The 24,320-nt window shown below is 49.7% G+C and overlaps 3 protein-coding genes across 3 annotated transcripts; 1 reads left to right on the top strand and 2 right to left on the bottom strand.

The window, feature by feature from the left end:
- On the top strand, nucleotides 1-10,026 carry LOC144125087 (peptidase M20 domain-containing protein 2-like). Its single transcript, XM_077658170.1, has 6 exons — nucleotides 1-208; nucleotides 1,517-1,683; nucleotides 2,750-2,899; nucleotides 4,965-5,091; nucleotides 6,476-6,721; nucleotides 8,790-10,026. The coding sequence occupies exons 1-6, from the start codon at nucleotides 1-3 to the stop codon at nucleotides 9,080-9,082; spliced, it is 1,191 nt and encodes a 396-aa protein (XP_077514296.1). The 3' UTR covers nucleotides 9,083-10,026.
- LOC144124175 (solute carrier family 28 member 3-like) lies at nucleotides 9,941-20,260 on the bottom strand. Its single transcript, XM_077656827.1, has 8 exons — nucleotides 20,127-20,260; nucleotides 19,528-19,749; nucleotides 17,725-17,886; nucleotides 17,493-17,618; nucleotides 17,201-17,328; nucleotides 16,260-16,434; nucleotides 14,081-14,420; nucleotides 9,941-10,005 (listed from the first exon to the last, which is right to left on the bottom strand). Exons 1-8 carry the CDS (start codon nucleotides 20,175-20,177, stop codon nucleotides 9,941-9,943), a joined length of 1,269 nt encoding a protein of 422 aa, XP_077512953.1. The 5' UTR covers nucleotides 20,178-20,260.
- Nucleotides 20,261-20,950: 690 nt separating this feature from the next.
- LOC144124174 (uncharacterized) lies at nucleotides 20,951-23,489 on the bottom strand. Its single transcript, XM_077656826.1, has 3 exons — nucleotides 23,415-23,489; nucleotides 21,808-22,167; nucleotides 20,951-21,133 (listed from the first exon to the last, which is right to left on the bottom strand). The coding sequence occupies exons 1-3, from the start codon at nucleotides 23,433-23,435 to the stop codon at nucleotides 20,951-20,953; spliced, it is 564 nt and encodes a 187-aa protein (XP_077512952.1). The 5' UTR covers nucleotides 23,436-23,489.
- Between the last annotated feature and the right edge of the window lie 831 nt (nucleotides 23,490-24,320).

Here is a 24,320-nt window from a genome sequence, read left to right as displayed (position 1 = left end):
ATGATGGACCCTCGCGCAGTCGCCGACGAGGCGGTGGCAGCCAGAGCGCAGGCGCTGCACGCAGTCGGCCGCTTCCTGTGGGAGAATCCGGAGACCCGCTTCGAGGAGCACCGGGCACACGACACCCTGTGCGCGTTCCTCGAAGCCGAGGGCTTCGACGTGCAGCGCCACAACGTCCTGCAGACGGCCTTCCGCGCCGAGTACGGAGGTAACGGGGGGCGCTTGCTGAAATGGCCCAATAGGGCTGATATCAAAGACTGCAGTTTCATGCTGAAGTCAGGCATCTTTGATTGTCCGCGTACATATTGCCTTTTGTCGAGTGCTTCCTAAGCGCGAGCAGGTCAACATTATGGGGCAACATATCTGTACGTACCCACACAGTCAAGGCCCGACGTCAAATAGTATAAATATCCACTACTTTACGTATGCTGTTCCTCGACTGCCTAAACAGTCTTTCTCAAATTGGTAATGACATTGACCTTTTTGTCTCTTAGTGCGTGGATCTTATCTTTGCCCATGTCGAATTTCATCTTGATCGCTTTTAGTCTGCCTTCTTCTTAGAACGTACTCGAGTCTCTCCATATAATACTTCCTTATGTCGGTTACCGTACCCTTATTCAGTAGTTTTCACAGTTCTGCAAGTTCTATCTATTGGGCTAGGCTTTCATGGTTCGGCGTTTTTAATCTGATATTTCGTATTTTCAGGAAGCTTACCAGTATCCAGTCTAGCTACCCTGGCCCTTATTTTTTATTGTACAGTCCGTAATGATATTCATGACAATATAATTGTTTGCAATCTAAAGTCATTATCTTCAGTTAAAGCGGAATATCTGTTTTGCAGCGAGATCCCTGATTTCTCTTTTTTCCTCTTACGCTAACTCGTTGGTGTGCTTCTTCCTTGCTAGCTTCCGCCGTTCTCTGCTCAAATCTAGGTTTACTCTAATCTCGGTTAATTCGAGACCTCACCATACTATAGTCACTACATCTCACCTTTCCGAGCACCTTCACATCCTGCACAGTGCCAAGATGCGCGCATGATATGAATACGTGAGCGCGTTATGCATGCATGAGATGTGTCATTGAGTGAGTGACTGATTGATTGATTGATTGATTGATTGATTGATTGATTGATTGATTGATTGATTGATTGATTGATTGATTGATTGATTGAGTGAGTGAGTGAGTGAGTGAATGAGCGAGTGAGTGAATGAGTGAGTGAGTGAATGAGTGAGTGAGTGACAGACACACAGTGACTATACATGGCACGCATAAGTTAACACCTGCAGTGACCGACACATCCATTCGTAATACTGTGCAGGCGAAATGCGGAACATGATTGTCTGCTGTGGAACGGTCTGTTCCTCACAAATCTGCACTGCGCTAACGCGGTCACCGCGCAAGCACCTCATATATAATACACAGCCAGCGCGTGCACAGCTTGCAGCCACGGTGTAGTCCTAGCGGTAACACGATAGCGGCATGCATCAACCTCTCTCTGCCTGTCGACCAAGCGCAGCCGGTTCTCCCGTGGTGGCGTTCCTCTGTGAGTACGACGCCCTGCCGGGCCTTGGCCACGCCTGCGGACACAATCTGATCGCTGAGAGTGCACTCGCCGCAGCCGTGGCAGCGCGAGAGCTGGTGCGAAGGACGAGCCTGCTGAGCGGAGAGCAGACGGAGGGAAAAGTGAGCAATTTCTCCTCAAAGCACCCCGCTGTCTGCCGGCAGGTCAGACCGCGAGGTAAAGAGCAGACGACTCATTCTGAACGGTTGGGTGCTCCCTTTGCCCACGCAAAGCATCATGCACTGTTCGGGTTGCTGATGCGCGTTTGAAACGTCCTATCTGGAATGTTTCTAGCTCTGCGCAGCTAGTTCTACTCACACAAGATTGATGTAGGTTCTTTCAGTTCCTTATCTTGAAATTTATGTGTCAGCTATAAATTGAGCGGGGCCGAAAGCGGCGGGGATTCAGTTCTGCGACTTTATCGCCACCCACGTGGAATTATCCGATGTGCTCTTTTTTGTTCGTTATTAACGCCTTCTGCACGCGCAATAAACCATTAAAATTATTACCTCCTCCTTCCGCTGCTCCTCAACACTGACTTTAGAGCTATCAACTAAAAACGGGACGTGCACATGGATGCCACTCGGCGCATCCATTGTATTTAATGCGTCCTATAGATTACCGCACCATGATTCGGGCCACGTAGCCACCTACATGGCACGCCTCTGTTTGGGCGCTCATCATGCGCGCCTCACTCTCTTTCTGCAGCAATGCATGCGATTTGTCAGCTTCATTTTCTCTTCATTTCTTTCTTTTCTTCCGTCCTCGTTGTAGCCTCTTCCGCGGCCGCGTTTCCAGAGGCCGTACACAAGACGGTTTACTTACGGTGTCTATCTTGTTCGCTTGTCGTTTGGTTGGCTACCTTCATCGGCGCTACCCTTATAAAAATGGTCTGCAGACATTTTTATAGACTTTTTATAGACTCTGCATTGCCTTTCTGTAGAAATTTCTTTTTGTGTATTTACAGTTTATAGACTGGCTATAGATAGAAATCTACTAAAAGTGTATGGTCATTAATCTGTAGATTGTGAACAGACTGTCTATAGGGTTTGTATTGTCTACAGAACAGTCTGTGAGATTTTGTATAGAAAGTCTATGGACTTTATGGATGAAAGTCTGACAGCCTAGACCGTCCGGAGATATGTTTGTAAGAGTGAGCTGCGACGTCCTCTTCTCTGGCGATCGCAGATTGTGGTTCTGGGTACCCCCGCCGAAGAAGGCGGCATGGGCAAAGATTTGCTGCTGCGCGCGGGTGCCCTGGACGACGTCGATGCCGCCCTCATGGCCCACCCTGAAAACAGAAGCGTCCTCCGCCTCGGACTCTCGGCAAGATGCGGGGTCAGTGCACGCTGCGCCGATTCGTTCCCCGTGGACGCCTGTTAATGGCCGTAAGAGTGTCGGAGTCTGTTAGCACGCATAGCGAAGAGACGACAGGTAGGCAAGCCGGGAAACAGCAGACACCCGTGATGCCTTCTTTCTCTCTTTTTTTTTGCGCTGTTTCTTCAAGGAATAAGATAACGTAGCTGTGATATGAACGGGTTTCAGGCCAATGCGTTCATGAACTTTCGGAATTAACGTTACAGCAATGGTACCAGAAGCTACGTACAGATGCGCACTGGGGGGCACCTTCTACAAGGGTAGTAAATCGTTCATGCACTGTCGACGGGAAGCAGTGAGAAATTACGTGTGGCTCATAAATGTCACTCTGGATCAACCGCGGTGTCAGTGCTCGGGCATACACGTATATATGCTACGGCAAAGGCGAGAGCGGGGTCCGCTGCAGCATATCCTGTGTGCCGTTCGTGACCTCCAGCAGTGTCAAAACACCAGGGAAAAGTCCGTGACGATTCTCTGATAACGTGGTTTACGACCAGGCAGCTGGCGCGCGTCTTTCAACAGCCTGCGATTTGTCCTCGTGGGTTGCAAGAGAACGCCAGAACAATGGCCAAACACACTGGGGCTCGTGCATATCACCACCCGTCCTTCCTCCCTAGCTAGCTCTTACCTCTCGAGTACTGATGTGCTCTACACGCCCAGCTACATAGTTCTGTTGTGCTTTGGCGTCGCCTAAAGATCCCATGGTTTTTCGAGCAGTGAATTACCCTGAAGCGATGCCCTGTTCCCTCCCAATTCCTTGTTAATGGGACAGCATTTAGGTAGCCGTCTCACACAAAAATTTCGGCTTCTCTGTCACGAAATTCCCTGATTGGTCGAGATAGCTAGGTTACGTGACCTTATGACGCCATCACAAACTAGTCACCATGGCGCGTGGCAACCTGCCCACTGGGTTGTGAGCTATACCTGCCCCCTGTGGCTCGTGGAAATAAAACAATTCAAATGCAATGCAGCTGACACCTTCCCACAGTGGCGCTGCTCATCAGCCTTACGGGAGCTCGGCAAGAGCAACCTGGGTCTCACAAGCCCCACCGGTGGCTGTGTTTGAAACATCCACCTGCTTGACAAGTGGCGCATCGCTTAACCACTATGCCAGTCCTCCTCCCCGCGATTTTTGAATGCAATTTAGAGGGTCGTGATGTCATGAACAACACGTGACCACCAGTGGACTAATCTAGGGCACCGTCATATTTGAAAATTTGACGACTCTCGAAATTTTGGAAGCAGACCCACTCTATAAATTGGACTAAGGAGGATTATTGGGTGGATTGAGTACTTGGATTATTGGGCTGGATTAGTATAATATTATATGATAATTCAATGGAAGGTACTAGAGCAATCTATAAGGGGACGACTAATGCACGCCACTTAAGGGAAATAGGACCGGCTCTAACCAGAGTTTTGGGGGGGAATCGGAAGAAGAACATTAGACATCATTGTAGACATCATAGCAGGCAACCGAAGTGTTATCGCATTTTCGTCTTAAAGAGCGCAGTTAAGGCCCCATATTGTTTCTGTCCTTTCTATTCCCGCTGGGATCTACAACGGCGACCCCAGAGATCAGAAGCTGTAAAAAGTTGTACTCGACTGGCACTGTTTTAATGTAAATTTCTGCAAACACCTGCTACCCCAGCTCAGGTGCCGCCGATTAGTGATGGCAGATGCCGGGGTGAGCAAACATCTTTTACCTTCCTTTTTGTTATTTTAAATAAATAATCACTATATATATATATATATATATATATATATATATATATATATATATATATATATATATATATATATATATATATATATATATATATATATATATATATATATATATATCTGCCGGTGCATAAAGTCGTCTTCGGAGTTTTTGCAACGTACACGCCTCGTTATCGTCAAAGCAGGGGGCGAAGTCGTCGTTTATAGGCCGTGCGTGTCTCGGGCCACCTTTTAGTGTTATGCAGATAAAGAGGTGACGCTCCTTACAGGTGTGCTTTGTATCGGCCTACTCTCAACGCAGGTGAGCGCTCTCTTCGAAAGCTGCGACGTCTCGGAAGGAAGACCCAGCGCCTTGGACGCTGCCGTGCTCGCCTACGCGAACATATCGCTGCTGAGGGCCCGCCTCGATCCTCAGTGTCGGCTGCACGGTGCGAACGCCCTCTCTCTGCTAACACTGACGGCCAGAGGGCGCGGAAAGCGTGATGCTTAAAACTGTCCTTAAACGGCATTTACTAAACACCACAGTAAAACACTGTGCTCCTCGCCACGTCGGCATTCATGTTCAGGCCATCTAAAGAAAATGGTAGGGTTTTAAAGTAGTTAAACCGAGTAGGACAAGCGATATAGTTCTTGAAGTAACACCGCCTCAAAGGCAGCAGCTGTATCGGTAGCCGCGCTCCGGTAGGGGGCGAGCGCCGATTCCGCGCATTGAAGGAGCAGCTGCGCAAGGCCTCCGCCGCTGGCGCTCCGTCAAAGGTTGAGGCTTCACAAATACCTCGGGTTTTCCAGCTCTGCTAGGTAAGAAGCGCTTTCGCGCTAAAAACGCCTGATCGCGTCTAAATCAAATTCTTTCAGCCTGTAGTTGTTACCCATAGCCGCTGGAAATTGGTGTGTGGGGTTTAACGCCTCGAACTTGCACACGGGTTATGTGAGGCACGCCGTTCTGGAGGGCTCTGGAATTATTTAGACCGCTTGAAGTGCGCTGACATCGCACAGCACGCGGGAATTTTGTATTTCGCTTTCATCGAAATGCAACTGTCGTGACGCCCGAGGTTTGATCACGCGTACTCGGGCTCAGCATGAGAGTGTTATTGCCAATAAGCCACCGCAATCAGTGGCTGAAAGTGCAGTCCTACCTTTTAGTGTTAGCATAAATTCGATTGAGTGTTTCGTCTTCTCAGTATAGTCCGGTGGTCGGGCATCTCGAAACTATCTAATCTGTTCTGCACAGAAAGGAATTTTCTGGCCGATGAACTCGCACTTGCAATGAATCGAATTTGCGCTTCGGGCGCCGCACCATACAAATAAATACAACTGAATACGCACCCGCAGGAGACATACACCAGGCCTCTGAAATATATTTGGTAAATTTACCGCAGACATTTACCGGTTTTTTAGTTTGACTGTTTACCATTGCGTGGTCTTTTTGCGAAGAAAGCCTTGGAGAAAGAAAACTCCGCGTGTTTCTGCTGAAGTTATTGCACAATGGACACGAACTTTTTTGTACGTGCTACGGACGTCCTGAACGTCCGAAAGACGTCCACGGGAGTTTTAATGTCCATTGGGATATATTGCGTGGTTTGCTGTACTTACAGTCACGCTAACGTGCACGTTCTGAAAAAAAAACGTTCACGTGTTTCTGCTGCAGTTAATGGGCACTGGAACTCTTTTGGACTTCCTACGGACGTCCTGAACGTCCGCAAGACGTTCACAGGAGTTTTAATGTCCATTCGGGTATATTGCGTGGTCTGCCAGCTGTACTTACAGTGACGCTAACGTGCACGTTTGTCTGGACGCGAACCACTGGCACAGGCGTGCTGCTACGTTCCGAGACTAGTGGAAACTTGGAGGTTTCCAGCAGCCGCCTCGACTTCAACGTGCGAGGCCCCGACACCGAACGCGTCCTGGGGATGCGTCACGACGTCGAGGCCTGCATGAAGGCAGCAGCCGTGGCCACCGGCTGCAAAGTCAGGGTCGCCGAGATGGCACCCCTCTGCAAGCACATGAACATCAACGAACCACTACTCAGGCTGTTCCAGAGGCACGCCGAGGATTACGGTGCGTCCGCTGCACTGCGCGCAGACGTTAAATGCTTAAAGGCCGCTTGCTGCTCCAATGGCTGATAAGCCATATCGCGATCACTGTGGGTACTTTATGATGTTTGATCAAACGCATTTAACGAGAATTAATCGACAAAGTACACTTAATGTTTCTGTGGAGTAGCAATATCGGTCTCTCCTGTACTGCGCCTGCGTTGTTGTCGTCTTTGTTGCGTCGTTATTGTTTTCAAGCGCCGTTTACACCACGTTGTCTTGCCACCAACTACCAACAAAAGGCACCTTGATGAAACTGCATAAAAAAAAAAGTCGCGCACCATGATTTTTTCCACAGTGTACTGTGTTCGACGCGTGCTTTCTTGACCCGTGCACAACTGCGCGTATACGCAACGAAACGCAACCACCACGTCGATCGCATGTACAGTCTTGGTCAAAAGTCTTAAGGCCACAGAGTTCAGCTGCAGCGAAATGAATGCTCCTATAATGCTCCGTGTAGCGGATCATTCAAAACACCGCAAGAAGAAACCCTCTGCTAGCATTTCAATGTCATTCGGTATTTAATAATGCCATACTGTGACTGGCTCTGTCGATAAAGCCTTTAGCCTTAAGACTTTTGACCAAGACTGTACATCTTGGACACAGATATGCAAAGCTGCAGTAATCTTGCAAAGCGTTATGTCAACATGATGCCACAGGTTTCCTGTCACGCTCACAGTTTAATCAAACAGCATATACCTCATATTACACAGATTAACTCTCTCGGACTTCCTGCTCACGCGACCTTCCTGGTTGAGGACCACCTGTGTGAGATCATATGGCGGCAGGTAAACGCGGTAGTTTTCGGCTACGACATAATGCGGCGTCGCGTGCCCTAAAGGGAGTTCTTCGTTCGAAAGCGACCAAAAATGCGTAACTAAGCTAAGCTGGCTCACGCGCTCCCAGGCGACGCTCCACAAACGTTCTGCCGCAGTCCGTGGCGTATACTGAAATAAAGCAACCGGGCTTCCAGGTCAACAGAAGACATGCGCCTTTGGAACAAAAGGCTTAGGTTCTCGCAAATCCATACACGGCACTGCTCGTAAAAATAGTTCTGTAAGTAATGCGCCATTCGCTGCTCTTCTGGTTGTTCGTCGCTTTGCATGCGAACGTTTGCCGGGTTACACAGTGCAGCGGAACCAGACGGATAATATGCACTGCACTGTCCTTCAAGACTACCCAAGATACTGTCCTGTACAGCCTCGCCCTTGTTTCTTCATTCAGCCTTCGTCTTTTACCCCACCATGAACCTCATTGGAGCAAATTCGCCAGGTCGCCAAATTCCTTTAAGAATTCTCGCCCAACTGAGGCAAACAAATTCCAAAGATGGGAGAAGAAACTTGCAAATAACAACGTGTGGTGACCAAATCGAGATTTTATTTTAAAAATAAATACCGAGACTGTGGTACAGCTTCACGTATGGGTGAAAGCTCCACCTCATGACTCGCCAAGAACAGCAACGACCCAAGAAACACAACAGCAAGTTTGCCAAAAATCTCATACCCCTTCCCCCATTTCCTCAATGCAAGGCTTCAGGTCATTCATTCATTCATTCATTCATTCATTCATTCATTCATTCATTCATTCATTCAACCGCAAAATTAGGCCTCCGTTTTCAAGGTATAACATTGTATGTATCCGACGGAAGCCAATATTCACCAAAAACAAGGAGCACAGGGGTTTTTCAATTTGTGGTGTTCACAAATGAGAGATTAATGGCGTAATTAAAGCAGAAGATCTGACAGCTGTCGCCGTAGCTCAGTTGATAGGGCACCCGACGCGAAATTTGGAGGTCGTGCGTACGGATCCCATCGACGGCTTGCGGTTGTTTTTTCTTGTGCTTTCTTACCAATTATCTTTAAAATAATTACGCCATTAATCTCATCGGTGAACACCACAAATTTACAAGAAAAAAGCATCCCCTATGCTCCTTGGTTTCGGTGACTGTTGGTTGGCTTCCTTCATGTATGTCATAACAAGCACCTCTTTTCCCTTCCCTTATTGTTTGCTAATTTGTATGTATCGCCATGCAGGCATTGTCTTCGACGACAGCAGAGACTTCCGTACGCTGGCGACGGGCTCCACCTCGGATGTGGGCAACGTGTCGCATCGAATGCCCACCATCCATCCCGTGTATCGCATCGAGTCGGTCACCTTCAACCACACGGCCGAGTTCTGCCGCGCGTCCGGCACGAGGCAGGCCCAGGAGTGTGCGCTGGTCGTGGGAAAGGCTCTGGCACTCACGGCCTTTGACCTGCTGTGTGATCCGAGTCATCTAGACAAAGCCAAGGAGGACTTTGAACGCTCCGTCAAGCTCGCTCAATGAACAACCACGCAGCTAGCAGGCGAAAGATTTTTTTTTTTCGAGCCGGACGACACATTTCCAAGTCATTTCCTTGAGCCAGAGGTGCAAGGGAAGTCAATACGACACGTAGCGGAAACAAGCGACATATGCGTCAACAAAAAGCGTAACGAAACGACAAAGCAAATCACATAGTATACAAAGAAGCAGACTTCAAACGACGTCTGGAAAAACCAGTGCAGAGTGCCAAACATGAACATGACTAACCTTTCAAATTTAAGAAATATTTTGGCCCATTAAGAATGGAGAAGGCTGGCTTATGCACCTGCTCAAATTCTTATTTGCCAAGGGGGAAATTTGGAAGGAAAGTTGTACGCTGTGTAAAAGCCTTCCTTTCGTTTTCCTTTTTTTTTCACACGGACAAAAATATGAAAAGATCTGTTTCCTCTCCTTGAGATGGAATTGAATCCTGTTGTATGTAGCCGCCACGGTGGCTCAGTGGTTATGGCGCTCTGCTACTGGCACGGAAGACGCGGGTTCGATCCCGGCCGCGGCGGTCGCATTCCGACAGAGGCGAAATGCTATATAGGCCCTCAGTAACACGGCGAGTTGAGCGTGTTGGTACATACTTGAACAAACTTGAACAGCGCAGGAAAAGGGGACGAGAAAGACGAAGACGGGACAAGCACATGTCCAGCCTTCTTTCTCGTCCCTGTTCCTGCGCTGTTTTTGTTCAAGCTATAGGCCCGTGTGCTGTGCGATGTCAGTGCATGTTAAGGAACCCAAGGTGGTCTAAATTATCCGGAGTCCTTCATAGCCTGAGTCGCTACCAAACGATAAACCAAGCGATTCCGGTTGTATGTATATTTTTATTGCTGCCGTTCAGACAAAGTCGTAGCTATTAAAGCGCATGGGGACCTCGTAGGCCGTAGTATCCGTCAGCGCCCCTGCAAAAAAAAATAAATAAATGTTTCAAGCAATAAGCGCAGTTTTCTATCCTGCCGCAACGCATATAGGCGACGTTGCAGGCCGCAAATAAAGGCGTTGACGCCTACTATTCTTAATAATAGGTTGCTTGCAAATTATATCGCATATATTCATGACCTACTTTCGTGTCTAGACGCCAAAGTGAGGAAACATTTCAGTAGTGATTCATGACCTCGTCGGTGAGCTCCAGCCAAGAGCGCCTGGGATTCCAGGCGGTCATGGTATAGTATCGCACGTGGACACTACTGTCTATTAAAAACCCGAAATAAATCTTCCCTATGACAACATTAGACATTCCCTTCGTATCTTCCCTGTGCAAACAAATCTCTCTACGCGTTCTCCGGTTCAATCCGCATCAATATACTACTCTCCCCTGCCCGTTCTTTCCTCTACCGTCTCCCTCCCCTCCGCCCCAACCCCCTTCCTGCCGACATTCTCCGATTACCCCGAACCTTATGCCAAACTGGAACCATTCCCCGCTCCTCTTTCCCCGTTGCTATTCAAACGCCCAATATAAATACCCCTCTCTTTGCCAAACGTGATGAGTGATGCGCCTGGTTAGCCTCGGACCAGCAGACGGACCATTCAGCTTTGGTGACTCCGGTGCACGATATCCTCAGCGCTTAATGCTTAGTTTCAAAAAAGTTCTTCCTCCCGCAACCCCCCCCCCTCTTTTTTTTGCCCACATTACAAAAACGTTAACAAAAGTAATGTCGAAACAGAATGAATAACATTAATTAATTGGATTAATGCACTGCTAAATGTGTAACAACGAACTACAAAACCTATTTGGAATGCATCTGATATATGCATGTACTGTCCTAACTTGTAAACAGTACTTCTCGTCGCTTTTAATACCCCTGTCACACGGCCAGTTTCAATCACCCTCGAGTCGAGGGTCTTCGAGATTCTCAATCGCCACCGAACTCATCGCTGCTACACGGCAAATCTCAATGGCCATTGAAATGGTTCTCGTGTCTTACGCCACGGATGTGTGGCGCCACAATCGCTACTTTGGATTTTGCAAAAATAACAAAAATATTTGATAAATGTACACTAAATGCTGAAATACACGCATACGCGAAAGTCGTTCAAAACCCTTTTAATTGCACGTGCACGACGGACATGTGCAGACACTGCTGTAGCCACTCTAATACAAGACGAGCCAAAACCAAGCCAGTCCAACTGCGTCGGAGCGCTGCTTCGTCAGGCTTAACACCTGGAAAATCGCTATGATATCTGAAAAACAAGAGCTATTTGTCTCTTCAAACTTTATGCGAGGGTAAGAATGGGCAAATCGAAGGCGAATACAACAGCTTAGAACACGATATTGCTTTGAGGGATTGGCGACGAAGCTGTTATCACTGTGAAGCGGGCGGGCAGGGCGCCGCCATGTTGTCAACGTTAAGTACGCAAGAAACGCAAAGACTGCAACGCAAAATTAATGCGCTTAAAACCAGTCTAATATAATTTTAGAATAATTTTACAGACTGCTTGCATTAAATTTTATGCGAATAATGTATGTTCATGTTTTTGTACCGTGAATGTGTCGTGTACAAAAGTGCGCTTGGCGCCGCTCGAAGCAACGCTAGCAACCTTGGGCAGCGCTCGAAGGCCCTCGAAATCTCGATGGAGTTCCGTGCTGCTCCGTTGACTCGATAGGCTATTGACTCGATCGCCTTTGAGTCGATAGACTATCGGTTCGAGGGCTCTCGAAATGCTCGTGTGACAGGGGTATAAAACCTCAATGACAGCCAGCTTAAGACAAGTGTATAAAATAACGTAAGAACAAGAGGGTGTGGTTGAACGGCACATGCTGGCACGTTGATCAAACCAAAACTATCGAAAGCAATCAGCCGACACTCAACTCTGTATCGCACTTTCAAAAATGAGATCAATTAAACGACGAGAAAAAGGCCTGGTTAGAACTCCAAGAGTATTAACTTGTAGAGCAAGATGCCTAAAGACTGATCAGAAAGATGTCTTCAGCCGCTCAGTTTTGGAAAATCACACGTGAATTTACGTTAGTTGTGCTGTGAACACCCCCATGCTGATTTCGAAGACGCATATTTGGCTGGGGCCATATTAGAGCCACCGTCTCGCAGACGGAGTTAAACTTCGGATGACATCTTCTCTTGTCCTCTATAATATTATCCCTCCAAGACACTTGCACCTACAGCCCTCAGTGTGGTCGAATATGGGTACCACCTACCGAATACGTCGCTCTCTCAAATGCATACTTGGTTTCACTACTTTGACCATTGCCTTCGTTACATCACCAAAAATCTTTAACGCAACAGACATCGCTCTATACCGCTGTCAGACATCTTGGCCTTGTAAAAACCGGAGAGACCATGATACCGTCAAGACGCAAAACACACTGCCAAACAGCCAAGGGACGCCTCGCGATTGCGCTGCGAAAACAGAGGAGGAGGAGGAAAACATTATTAAACTGAAGGGTAGTTGGGCGAGCTTATGGGCGGGGCCCTCATTCCAGGGCTCCACTGGCTTGAGCTGCCCTGCGGACTTGTTGTATGAGGGCCCGTTGGTCCTCCTGGTTATCGCTGGTCAGCAGCGCCTCCCACCGCTCAAAAGACGTGTTCGCGCGGCCTCTAAAGGCCGATTCACCTGACGGACCTTTGGCCCGCCGACTAAGCGCCACGTGACGTCCAATTTCCGGTCCGTCTGGTTCACTCCTGGCCTCCTGGCCAACAGTGTTGGTAAACTGGCATGGCGAATGATTGTGAACATGTCTAATGAGCTTAACACCAGGTGCATCTGAGGTGAAGACCGGAGGAGCGGCGATAACAGGATTAGACATGGGCACGGCCTTTCCCCGCGAGCATCACGGAAAGGAAGTGGAACGTCACGTGACGCCCGGTCCGCGCACGACGGGTGCGTCGTGCGCAATTTTGGGCAATTAGTTACCGTTTACGAAGCACTAGGAATATGGGGGGAGGGGGGCGTAGCAAATCGATTTAAGTCTGTCGCGCGACCTCCGCGACTCGCCCGTGTGAATCCGCGCTCGAAGCGGGCCGTCTGCAGCGAAGAGATTGATCGAACCCGACAGAACTCCAATCACCTTGGCAACTTTATAACTTTACCGGCCGTACGCACCATGCTGCGTGACATCTTTCAAGAACCGCGCGTGCTCGCGGTTAGCAGAAGGTGGACGCGGCGCCGGCGCCAAAGTTTTGTTGCCACGCTTACGAAACATATACGGAGAAATGCTCCGTGCGCCCGCTTGGAACAGAGTGAACTTTGCGCTCGTTTTGAGCGCTGCTCGAGGGAGCGGGTACGCGCATAACTTCAGTTTTTCGCATCGAACGGCATTGAAACAGTTGCGCACCTTTACATAACAATATACTGAACGCGAAATAGACAATACGGTTCATTTGTAGTTCCTTATGTGTAGAAATATTTTACTTCGAAATAACGAGGCATCAAATACATGAGCTTCTATGGAAGCCTCCAAGGAAGAAAGCTATTACTTTGCTATATCCACCATTTCGTTATAAACCGTTTCGTTATAACGAGGTTTGACTGTAGTGCTAGCCTTGATAACTTGAGTGTTTCTAAAGAACACCGAAATCTAAATTGATGTGCATTCGCACTATGCAAGTACGTAACACTGAAAGACCCACTCAAGCAAGGCTGTCGCAGAAGACCGATTGAGAAAACCACAGGCACCCCATGGTGCATTTCGCGCAAGGACCCAGGGGCGTGCCCCGATTTCCTCTCCAACAATAAAGTGTTTTTTCCCTCTCTCGATTCGAATGAGCCGAAAGTTCGACCAGATGCGTGTTAATGACACCCTAGTCGATATCAGGAGGAAGAAATAGGCTTGGGCAGGGAATGTTGCAATGTTCTAATCAACGACTAAACAATTAAGCTCTCCTTCATGTACGTGACGCTGACGGGACGAAATCGTCGATTCGAATGAACCGTAAGTTCGTATTAACGCGATTCTACTATAAACGATATCATTCGTTCAAAACTATGGGACACACAGTGAAAAGTGTAGGCCACCCTCACCGGCGGTGCAGGCGGTCATGAAGCAGGCCACCGATCCGGCGGCCAGGGCACGTCCGGCGACGCGCGCGCAGTCGGGCAGTCGGTGTGGCGCGAGGGCCGCGCATGCCCCCAACTGCACGCCCAGGGCTCCGACGCTCGAGAAGCCGCACAGCGCGTGCGTGCAGATCAGCTGGGCGCGCAGGGACAGCCGGCCCCTCTGTGCCAGCTCGCCCATCTGGCCGTAGGCCACGACCTCGCTCAGCGCCGTCTTCAGGCCCACCAGCGAGGCGACGTGGGAACACTCGTCCATGCTCACGCCCATGGCCAGCGCCAGGGGCACGAACAGCCGGCCCAGCAGCCACTGCGCAGCGGCGCACGCAGGGGCAGGGCTGCACCAACGCGCCTGACTGACCGTTCACGCGACGAAACCGGAAGCACACACGCATTGGATGTTCGTTATCTTTTAAGGCGATAGCCTTTAATGGCTCATACTCACGTCCGTCCATTACGTAAGATCACGTGACGTCACAACGTCACGTGACTTTAGGATCATGTGACCTTGCAATGTCACGTGATCTCTCTGCCACGCTCGCGCCAGCTGCCCTTCTCCTCTGTCGTGAAATGAATTCAAGCGCGGCAAATTCAAATCAGTGCAATGAGTCGCAAATGGCTTTCGCTTTCCCACAGCTAAGAGATATCTAAGTGCCTCCAACGAATTCTGCATCTGCTGTCAGTAAGTGCTCTGAGGCGGCCAGGGTAACCCAGCAAGACAAGAACCTGTATCGCATGTAATCACTTTTGACAAATCCGATTCTTGATTCGCTAACGCCAGTTCTGGCTCGCGCAAACGTTGTGAGGGCTTCTTTGAGGCAGACTGAAATAGAGGAAGAACCAACAAGAAACACTTTCCACTATTTTCGGGCTGTGTCCTCAATGCTTAAACCGATGTTCAGTTTGCTAAGATAGAGCTTGAGGCCTTTTCATTACTTTCAGCTCGTTTGACACGTGGCCAGACTTTGTCCCTCGGTAGGTAGTGCGCAGTAGAGTACCGGCCCTTTCAAACTTCACAATATACCTCATTGGATCGGAGTACCTGCACTTTGTGAGGTGTAGTGGCCAAAACCCCCAATTTCTGTTCTTCGGTTTTGTTTGCATGTACAGGGGGGTGGGGGGGGGGCACTCTTTGCGAACTGTTTCCCTTTTGTACAAGAGAGCCGAGCGCCAGGCCAGGGAACGCTTGCAACCATTAGAAAAACTGGTCGGTTATCAGCGGTACCGGGATTGTAACCCAGTACATTCTAGCATACGAAGAGAACCTCCCTTTTTCCAGAGACGCGCGAAGCCTCATTTCTGAGCGGTATGCTCCCCTGCCAAAATGTCACGCAGGCCAATCCCGGTCAGAACTTCCGAAAGCTGCTCCTTCGCACACATATAGGGCTGTACAGTCAGGGACAAACTCTGTGCAGCACGTGTTCCCGAAACGAAGGCGATTAATAAGCCCGCGGCTGGAGACCACACTTGTGGAGGTGAAAGTCAAAATTTTGTTCTTTCATCTTCATAAGTGTGGTCACCGCCCACCGAATAATACAGCTATGGGCTTCGTTTAGGGAACACGTCGAGGTGCACAGACTTTTGTACCCAACTTACATATATAGAGAGCAAAGAAATGACAGCGAATAATCAGTCGCACACTACTGCATGCAAATCATTAACCAATCTTCGTTTTCTTCACGTGCAGGGCAGTCGCACGCCTATGACGCGAGCTAAGGCATTTGGCTTTCCCAAGGCAATCGTGAATTTTATCGCAGACATGCGTAGACTCTTGCTTATCACACATCTTTGGTCTCGCGGCAAGTCAAAGCCACTGTGCGAGGGCCTTTCGATCGACTGCATGCCACCAAAGGGCACCTTCATCTAAACGTCTCGATGCTGTCTCACGGAAAATGTGCAGCGCTAATTATGAGAGCCATAGCGGAGACGCCATCAGTTTCGATCGAAAGCTGTTTGCATGACAGAACGGTTGCGATATTAACCAGCGCCCTGGAAGTCCTATTAGTAGTTATCCTATTGCTCCGCCCGCACGCCCAAGACAGTGGAAGTAGTATAGGTCGAGTAGCTTTGTTAATTGGTGCCCTGATTGGCTGGCGAAGCCCCATGGATGGCTTCCAGAGTTAACTCTGAAAAGTGGGGCACTGCTCACGTTCAGCGTGACGAAGGGCCATCCCAGCAGGGCGCCCAGCTGCGCGAGCAGGGCGTCGGCTAACGCCATGCAGGCCAGGAAGCCGACCAGCGAGGCCACCACATGGGCCGACACCGCCAGCAGCGAGGACACGCCGCGCGCCATCGACTCCAGCACTGTGCACTCGGGACGGCCGCTGCAAGCGAGGACGACACAGAAATGCAACGATGACGACGCCTATGCTTCATCTCACAGTGTGCTGGAGTCATAGGGGGAAGCTACACAGCTGACACAGCATTTTTCACATCCGTCAACGCCTCATGAACGACAGCGATTGGATGTCAACCCTGACGTCACAGGCAGCAGTTGCCGATGATGCAGGGGAAGAATTAATGGTTACAAAATACGACCCAAGGTGACGCATGCACAAGACTGTTCATACGTAAAAACGGTTCGTGCCTGGCTGGACAGGAGGGGCGTGGGGGTGTTGGGGGAGGGGACGTTTGAAGGTATGTGTAGGTTGTTAAGAAGGTGACCTTGGCTTGAACCGGATTTTTTCACAAGCAAACTGATTGAAGCCGAGGTCACCTCTTTACTGCCTTCCCTGCACCACACCTTCCACCCCTTCATACAAACGCCGGTCCTTTCTCCCCGAAGTGAGTGGTCTATAAAACCGCTGCGAGTGATGACCGCGCCTTCCCACAAGAAGACAAGTCCTCCTGTCAAAATCCTTGTGTTTTCAAGGATGCCATCTTCTCTAACCTCTCTTAACGAGAATGGAAGTAATTTTATCCAGGCTGTTCTCGTAATTAAGTATGGGGTGCTACCTTTACGCACGGAAGCACAAGTATATACCTAATCTATGGTATTTAACAATGAAATCATTAACGTGACTACTGGCACTAAATAAATACTTTCCGAAACCAACGTCCTCGTTTTCGAGTTAATGGAGGCACCCCTACCTTCTTCTGACGTCCCTGATGTCAAGGCTGTTGAATGTGTCTTCGGTCTCCGGATAGAAAAGTTTGGAGAACCCCAGCGCCGCCGGTGCTGACATCACAGAGGCCGCCAACATGTGCTCGGCTTTCACCTGCACAAGTGACCACACTTGGCAAGAATGCTTGAGTCACGCCTTTTTTTTCGCATAGGCTTGGCCTGAGAACAAACACGACATCTGTGTCCCGCGGGACACTCCGGCATTGCATGGAACGCTAACGGAGCCGCGACAGCAAGGTACTACACGTATTTACTTACGCCCAAAGTCGTGAAGACAGCGAATAGGCTGCCCGAAATGGTAGCAAAGCCGCAAGTCATGACGCAGTGGATCTCCGACCGGGTGAGATGCGGCAAGTAAGGCTTGACCAGAAGCGTCGAGTCGGCCTGCGTTGTGCGACAACAGAGCCGTCAAATGTTCCGAGGCAGAGACTAATCATACGGACAACTACGATGCTACAAGTAATAATCAGATTAAAGCGCAAATGCTCACCATGCCCAGGAAGACGTTGGTGGCGGCGCAGAAGGACTCGCAGGCCGTGGTGCCTAGGGTGGCGGCCATGAGCCGGCCGAACCTGTATGCCAGGCACTGCAGCAGCCCGTAGTGGCACAGCACCGACACCAGCAGTCCGAAGGACACCACGGTCGACACAACCTGCGCATTCGAAGCGGATGTGGCCGAACCAACCACGTCTTTGAGGGCACATCTTCATAATGTAGAAAGGACAAGAGAATACAAGAACAGCGAATATGGTGGCGCCAGGTCGCTTGAAACTGAAGAGAGCATCCTTGCAGTAGATCATCCGCCTCGCTTTCGGGAGGTGCTGGGTTCGATTCCCAGTGCCCACTGGTTTTCTAATGGGTACAAGATTTACCCTGGCCTAATGTTCGGCTCTTCTGTGGTGAAATGCTTGGAAAAGCGCATTTGGTCACCTCAACCCCCATCAGTGGAATAGAGAGGATTAGGACACGAGTGACGCTACCCGTTTCTAAATCTTCGTTTTCGGTGCTGCTGTAAGTTTGTACAATGACCTGCTATTACGCACCCGCAAAACGGCCTAAAAACGCTGTCTGCGACAGGAAAGTGAAAACAGGCAGCTGAACGCTTGAGCAAGCAGTGCTTCTACCAGAACGGGACGAAAGTTTCATCATTGCATCAGCGGCGTCACGAACCACAAGAGGACTGGCAGCTGCATGGGTCATCTGCCATAAAACGAGCCTTCTCGTGGTTTAGCAACAAAACCAGCATCACGAGCAGCCAAAGCCTGATGTCATATGTGTGAAGATGTCGGCTGCAGCTCAATCACCGGGATCACGAAATCTGGCACGAGCTAGCTCAGTCTAACGGGCGAAGGCGTGCACAGTGGCTACCCGCCGCGATGAACATGCCGCTCGGTGTAGAAAGCAGAGTGCGTGGCTAGCCTAATAGCCTTGCGCTTTGCTCCTGCGAGCGCCTGCAGTACCAACCCTAACACAGCTTCGTAATGCCTGAGCTCTTTCCCGCTCCATCAATGGACAGCACGCAGCTATACCCGCCGTCACATCAGGACAACCATCTACGTTACACCGACACCGCCAGGAGCACCTGTCAAAGCAGACTGGTCGTCGCCCGTATACGGAGTCAAAACGTCCTCAAAATTGGTACCGTCGGACCACGGTAAAAAGCCATTTCTTTTCTTGCGTTTAGCAATTTACATCATGCAATAAGTCTTTTTGCGCCAATACGCTAAAGCATCTGCGTTTTCGTTTCCTCAGATGAAGGTATATTCATGGCTTCAGGGGCAGACACAAGTAGTGCTAACGCATCGCACACAGACACAGTAAGCATCAATCCAGCGATGCGCAAGACACGGCAAAACATTGACAGACGATTACGATAGTCGGTAATGCAAAATCTTAGCGCAGCTCTTCGACCGTGGCAACCAAGGCAGCTACTACCTGTCACGGATGGCAGCTGACGTGTTACACTACTAGCCATCCCCCAGGATCTTCCCGTGCAGCCACCTTCCGGCTATCCATTCCTCCGCTCTCGCCGTAGCAGTTCGCTCTTCTGCTACCTTCCAACACGCACCTCTCACACGCCTGCACACGCCACCTGTCAGGTGGCGTGTGTTACGCCGACTACGCAGACGACGACTTGAAGCGCAGGAACGGGCGCCTAAGAGCTGCGCTCTAAGAAAAAAAGCACTTCGTGTCGATCGTCCTCACTCTTTGGGAACAATGGAAGCTACAGGCGCGTTGGCTGTGATCAAACAGTGCACATTTAGTGAAAGACTCACTGCGTCCCCGCACGTACCGTGAATGCGAGCACTGGCTGTTGGTTGGGCAGTCCTCCGTCCAGCTGTCCCGTGGCCAGGTATCCGAACACGAAGCGGCCGCCATGACTTGCGAACGATATGGCGTGGGTCATCTTGTCGGCGATGCAGACGAGGGCGCCGCGGCCGACCTCCCAGCGCACCAGAAGTAGGCCCAGCACAAACTGGAGCAGGAAGCCGCTCAGCACGGTACGCCATCTGATCTGCGAAGGACGGAGCGGCAGAACAGACGACGCTGTATGCGTGCTCAGTTCAGCACAATGAAGCCACTGAAGTCCTGAGCATCGAGAAAAATGCAATCCTCTCCCCTCAGAACTATTGGTAGCGAGTTGTTATATGTCAACAGCCCTAGTCGGTTAAAAACAAGAAAGTTCACTGCGTTTCGTAGTTCGTCATTTAGGTTTCTGTCTTATACCTCACTGTCGTAATCATCTTTATTGTCTAATATCAGATATGCTTCTCTGGAACTCGAGTTTTTACTGCAAACAGCGATGTCTGTAGGACGTCACTGCTAAGTTATCATCGAAAGCAAGTGTGGCGGCTCTAGTGTACCGCTGAAGAGGCAGCAATGATTACGTGCCTTGCTACGATTTTTCGAGAATATGTATCCAAAGCCCGCCAGTAGGAGCATCCCGAAGCCAGCCGTGATGCGGGGACGATGCAGACGCGAATCGATGGCGACGAACGTCAGCACGCCGGCCCACACAACTGTCCAAGCAGCTCTAGAAGGGAGGTGCAGCAAGTAATTGGTGAACGGTGATGGTCGATGGATGCAGACAGTGAAACGAACAGCGGTGCGGTGCATTATACGGAATCAGCACTACTGCTCGCGCGCACAGTCGTCTGAGTCATTTGCGCATGCGCATTGGACACTCTTTGTATGTGGCTCTATGTACACGCAATGGTGCGTACGCAAGACGTGTACAGCGCAGTATAGCGGAACCCGGTTTCCCGGTGTATCAAAGATTTCCTGAAGAGCTCTAATAAGTGCATGCTTCCTGGCGCGTCAAGCGATGTTTTCCGGGGTTCTATGACCCCTTCTCTCTATCTTCAGTGGTGTTTTTGGACCCTATCAGTATCGTGCTGCCAACTGTGACTCTAGTCCAGGTCAGCAGATGCATGCTGGGACTACTGGAACATTGCGCTGATGCAGTAGATCAGCAGGACACACGCAGTCTTGCGTGTGTAACTCAACCGGTAGATGTGCAATAAGCGTACTGCAGCAACCAGAGTGCGGGTCATTCCTGAGTAATCGTTGCCTCACTGGTGCACGACACCTTCGTTTTGAGCAATTTATAACGTCGGATATGGGGAACTTGCGCTGAAGTTTGCGGTGCCGATTGCAGCGCCATAACACAGTGCCTAGCGAGAAGAGCAAGCATTTTTGGGTTGTACTCTTAGTACTTACGCTACTAGTCTTAACGTCCACTTGCGATCAGCAAGCAGTGATGCCTGTTTCCTCGCACGGTCAGTCAGAACGGTGGCCTTCTTGCGGGGCAGCCATCGCAGACAGAGTCCGTACAGCAGACAGGCGTCAAGAGTCACCAGCAGCAAGAGCAGCAGGCCCGAACCCTGGCACCAGGGCTCCTACAAGTAGTACCACCAATCGTCCACCATCATGTAACTTAGAAGAAAAAAAAGAGCTGGATAGCGATATCGTTTTAAGGACCTCGATGAGGACAGATTAATGACACCAAAATAACTCCGTTTATAATATAAGGAGACTTCTGAAACGGAACCTTTAAACTAATCGCAGAAAAAATACATCTTTGAAAACGAGTCTCTGATCTACTCACATGCGGAATACCTCAATATGTGAAGACGAGTTATGCCCTATTTGCAGGCGAGATAATCCCGCCACTGATGCGAAATTTCTGAACTACTCTCAAGACGGAGTACCCTCAATTAGTGTTTTTTTTATGAGCAAAGAAAAAGGTGCCGTAACTGTCGCACCACTCGGTGGATCGATGGACACCTCAACCCCACCGTGAAGGACGAGTGGGAGGAAGGAGTGAAAGAAGAAATCGAGAAAGGGTTGCCGTGGTGGAGGGCTCCTCATTTCGACCACCTGGGGATCTTTAACGTGCACTGACATCACACAGCACACAGGCGCCTTTTGCGTTTCGCCTCCATTGAAACGTGGCCGCCGCGGTCGGGTTCGAACCCGGCTACTCCGGCTCAGTAGCCGAGCGCTCTAATATCTGAGCCACCGCGGCGGGTGAGCACCCTCAATCGCGAGCGCAAGCCCTCGCCAGGCTCACCTCGGGGTCCCAACCGGTGTCGATAAAGGCCATGACGAGCACCGCGTGTGCGGCGATCAGCAACAGCATCCTGAACAGCCGCGGCAGGTGGGCAGCCAGGGCGGCCCACGGGATCTGTCGCTTACGCACCTCCACGGGAAAAGGCGGCGGGATGCGTAGAGCGCCTCCACCGTCACGAACTGTGCGCGATGGCGACGGCGGCGTCGTGCTGCTGCTGGTCGCGGTGCCACCCGCTGCGGCCAACGCCGCGGTGGCCGTCACCGACGCGTGCTCGGGAAGCCGAGACAGGATGAAGGACATGACACTGCGCGTCTCGTCGATGGACTCGTCGGCCGAGGCCAGACTCTCCTCCGAGGCGCGCTGCGGGCGGCGAGTCAAAATAAGCTATAACTGGAAACGCATCCTGAATTGGCGTTGAGGCTGAAAAAAGCAATGCAACCGCTTGCTACGCGGCTGATACATCGAAAGAGGGAAAAGGCCAATAAAATGTTTAATCTGATAGCAGTGAGCCGAATTTGTTTTTGAAAAATAAAATAAAGAGGGAAGTGAAGTTGAATAAAATTGAAGTGAGAATAGCGTAGTATGATTTAAGGTGGAACAAAGGCAGAGATGTGAGAAAGTATTAATTACTATCAGGGCTGTGCGATGAGTTGTACGCGCACAATGTCGTGTAAAGAATTCTTCAAGAATTATTATCATAACTTCTGCTGACAGCTGCAGGACATAACTTTCTTCTGATGCAGGTATTAGCGTAATTTTCCTTCGTGTCCTCGCATGTGTTCCGCTAATAGCTTAAAATATGACACTGATGTGCCTGAAGAAACAAATGAGCCCCGAATGTACAAGAATAGTAAATCAAATAAAAATTGGAAAAGAATCGGTATATGTCGTGTTGCATAAGTTAAATCGTCGACGGAGTACGTGTTATGTCTTTTTGATCCTCACTGCTTTCATAATGAGCTCTAGTGATAGTTACATTACGCAATTATATATCCTCCTGCGGCTCTGTGCACAAGAACAAAGAACTCACGAGGGGGAAAACGGTGTCAAATTTTTGTTGATTAGGATGCGCAGTGTTTTTTTTTTTACTACAAGAGCAAGCAACAACGTTAACTAGCAGCGAACATTCAGCGGACAGCTGCTGAGTCAAGCTGGTTTACTAGCCACACAAGTATTGCAAGCAAAGTGCAAAGGAGATCCTATCGGGCAAAATGCATCTCGGTCGATAACCACGGCTTTCTGCACGAAGTTATAATGAGCAGGCAGCGTCGTTTCTTCTTAGTCCTAAAAATCTCCATTAGGCACTCGTAAAGGCAGCTCGAGGAATTTACATGGTTGTCGCGAGAGTCTGTCCGCTTTTCTCAGCCCTTTATATATGTCATCCTTGCGCAGCGAGATTAAACCGAGAGTCCAATGGCACGCTTTTTATCAGCAAGAAATTTGAGTTGAGAACCGAACCTCTCGCCACCACGCACAAGAACAAGCGGCGCAGCAAGCAGCCTTGAGACTTTAAAACAAGTCCTGTAGGGACTCTCTGAAGAGCACTCAGCGTGACCAATAAGGGCAAGTGCCAAGAACAGGCGATGCAGTTCCAGAAAAATTCTCACCCTTCCTTTGATGCGGGACATGGCGACCTTCTTGGCCACTCCAGCTGGCTGTCGGGCGTTAGCTGCTGCTCGCAGTCCTCGTTTCTGTAGGTAGCACGTGAGCGCTGCCGGAAGCCGCTGGCATCAGCGCGTGGCCACGAGAAAGAAGACGCCATGCGGCCAGAAGCAGATAATGTTAATAATGCGAGCGCCAAAGAATTTGCATTGGGTTCAATTTGTGGGATTCTCCATGATTACATGATTGCATCTGGTAGGTTGATTTGCTAACTCTTTTAAAATTCTTCGAGCTATTATTTTTTCACCAAAATGCTCTTTGTTATTTTACTTTAAATTTTCTTCTGTCGTTTTTCGTTGATACATTTTTTCCAAAAACCACGTTTTGCGCTAATATTGTGTCGTAATACCCTATGGAAATTTTGTTGTTTATGCCACTACACATTGGCCAATCCCCCCATGTGGGTATGTGCCATGTTTTAAGAGGAAGAAGACGAAGAAGCAGATAAATATATGATCAAATTTTATCTCAAAGCGGAAATGGCAAGCAATGTCGCCTCCTAATGAAAGAAAAAGACCAAATATCCTGCAGAACAGTGTTCTTGCTATTTCATTGGTCTGACTTGCAGGATTAAAATATTGTTTGATCCGAATGGCCAACTCACTCGTTCAAAACTGAGTGCCATGCTAATGAGATTCTGTGCCAAAAAGCAGCCCGGGCATCTGGCATTTCTTTTTTTCCCCTTCCTTAAAACCCGCCGCGGTGGCTCAGTGGTTAGGGCGCTCGGCTACTGATCCGGAGTTCCCGGGTTCGAACCCGACCGCGGCGGCTGCGTTCTTGTGGAGGCAAAACGCTAAGGCGCCCGTGTGCTGGGCGATGTCAGTGCACGTTAAAGATCCCCAGGTGGTCGA

Source organism: Amblyomma americanum, chromosome 3 (genome assembly GCF_052857255.1).
Source record: "Amblyomma americanum isolate KBUSLIRL-KWMA chromosome 3, ASM5285725v1, whole genome shotgun sequence".
NCBI classification, from domain to species: Eukaryota; Metazoa; Arthropoda; class Arachnida; order Ixodida; family Ixodidae; genus Amblyomma; species Amblyomma americanum.
The sequence above is the reverse complement of the archived record's forward strand: the minus strand, read 5'-3'. Positions and strand labels throughout refer to the sequence as shown.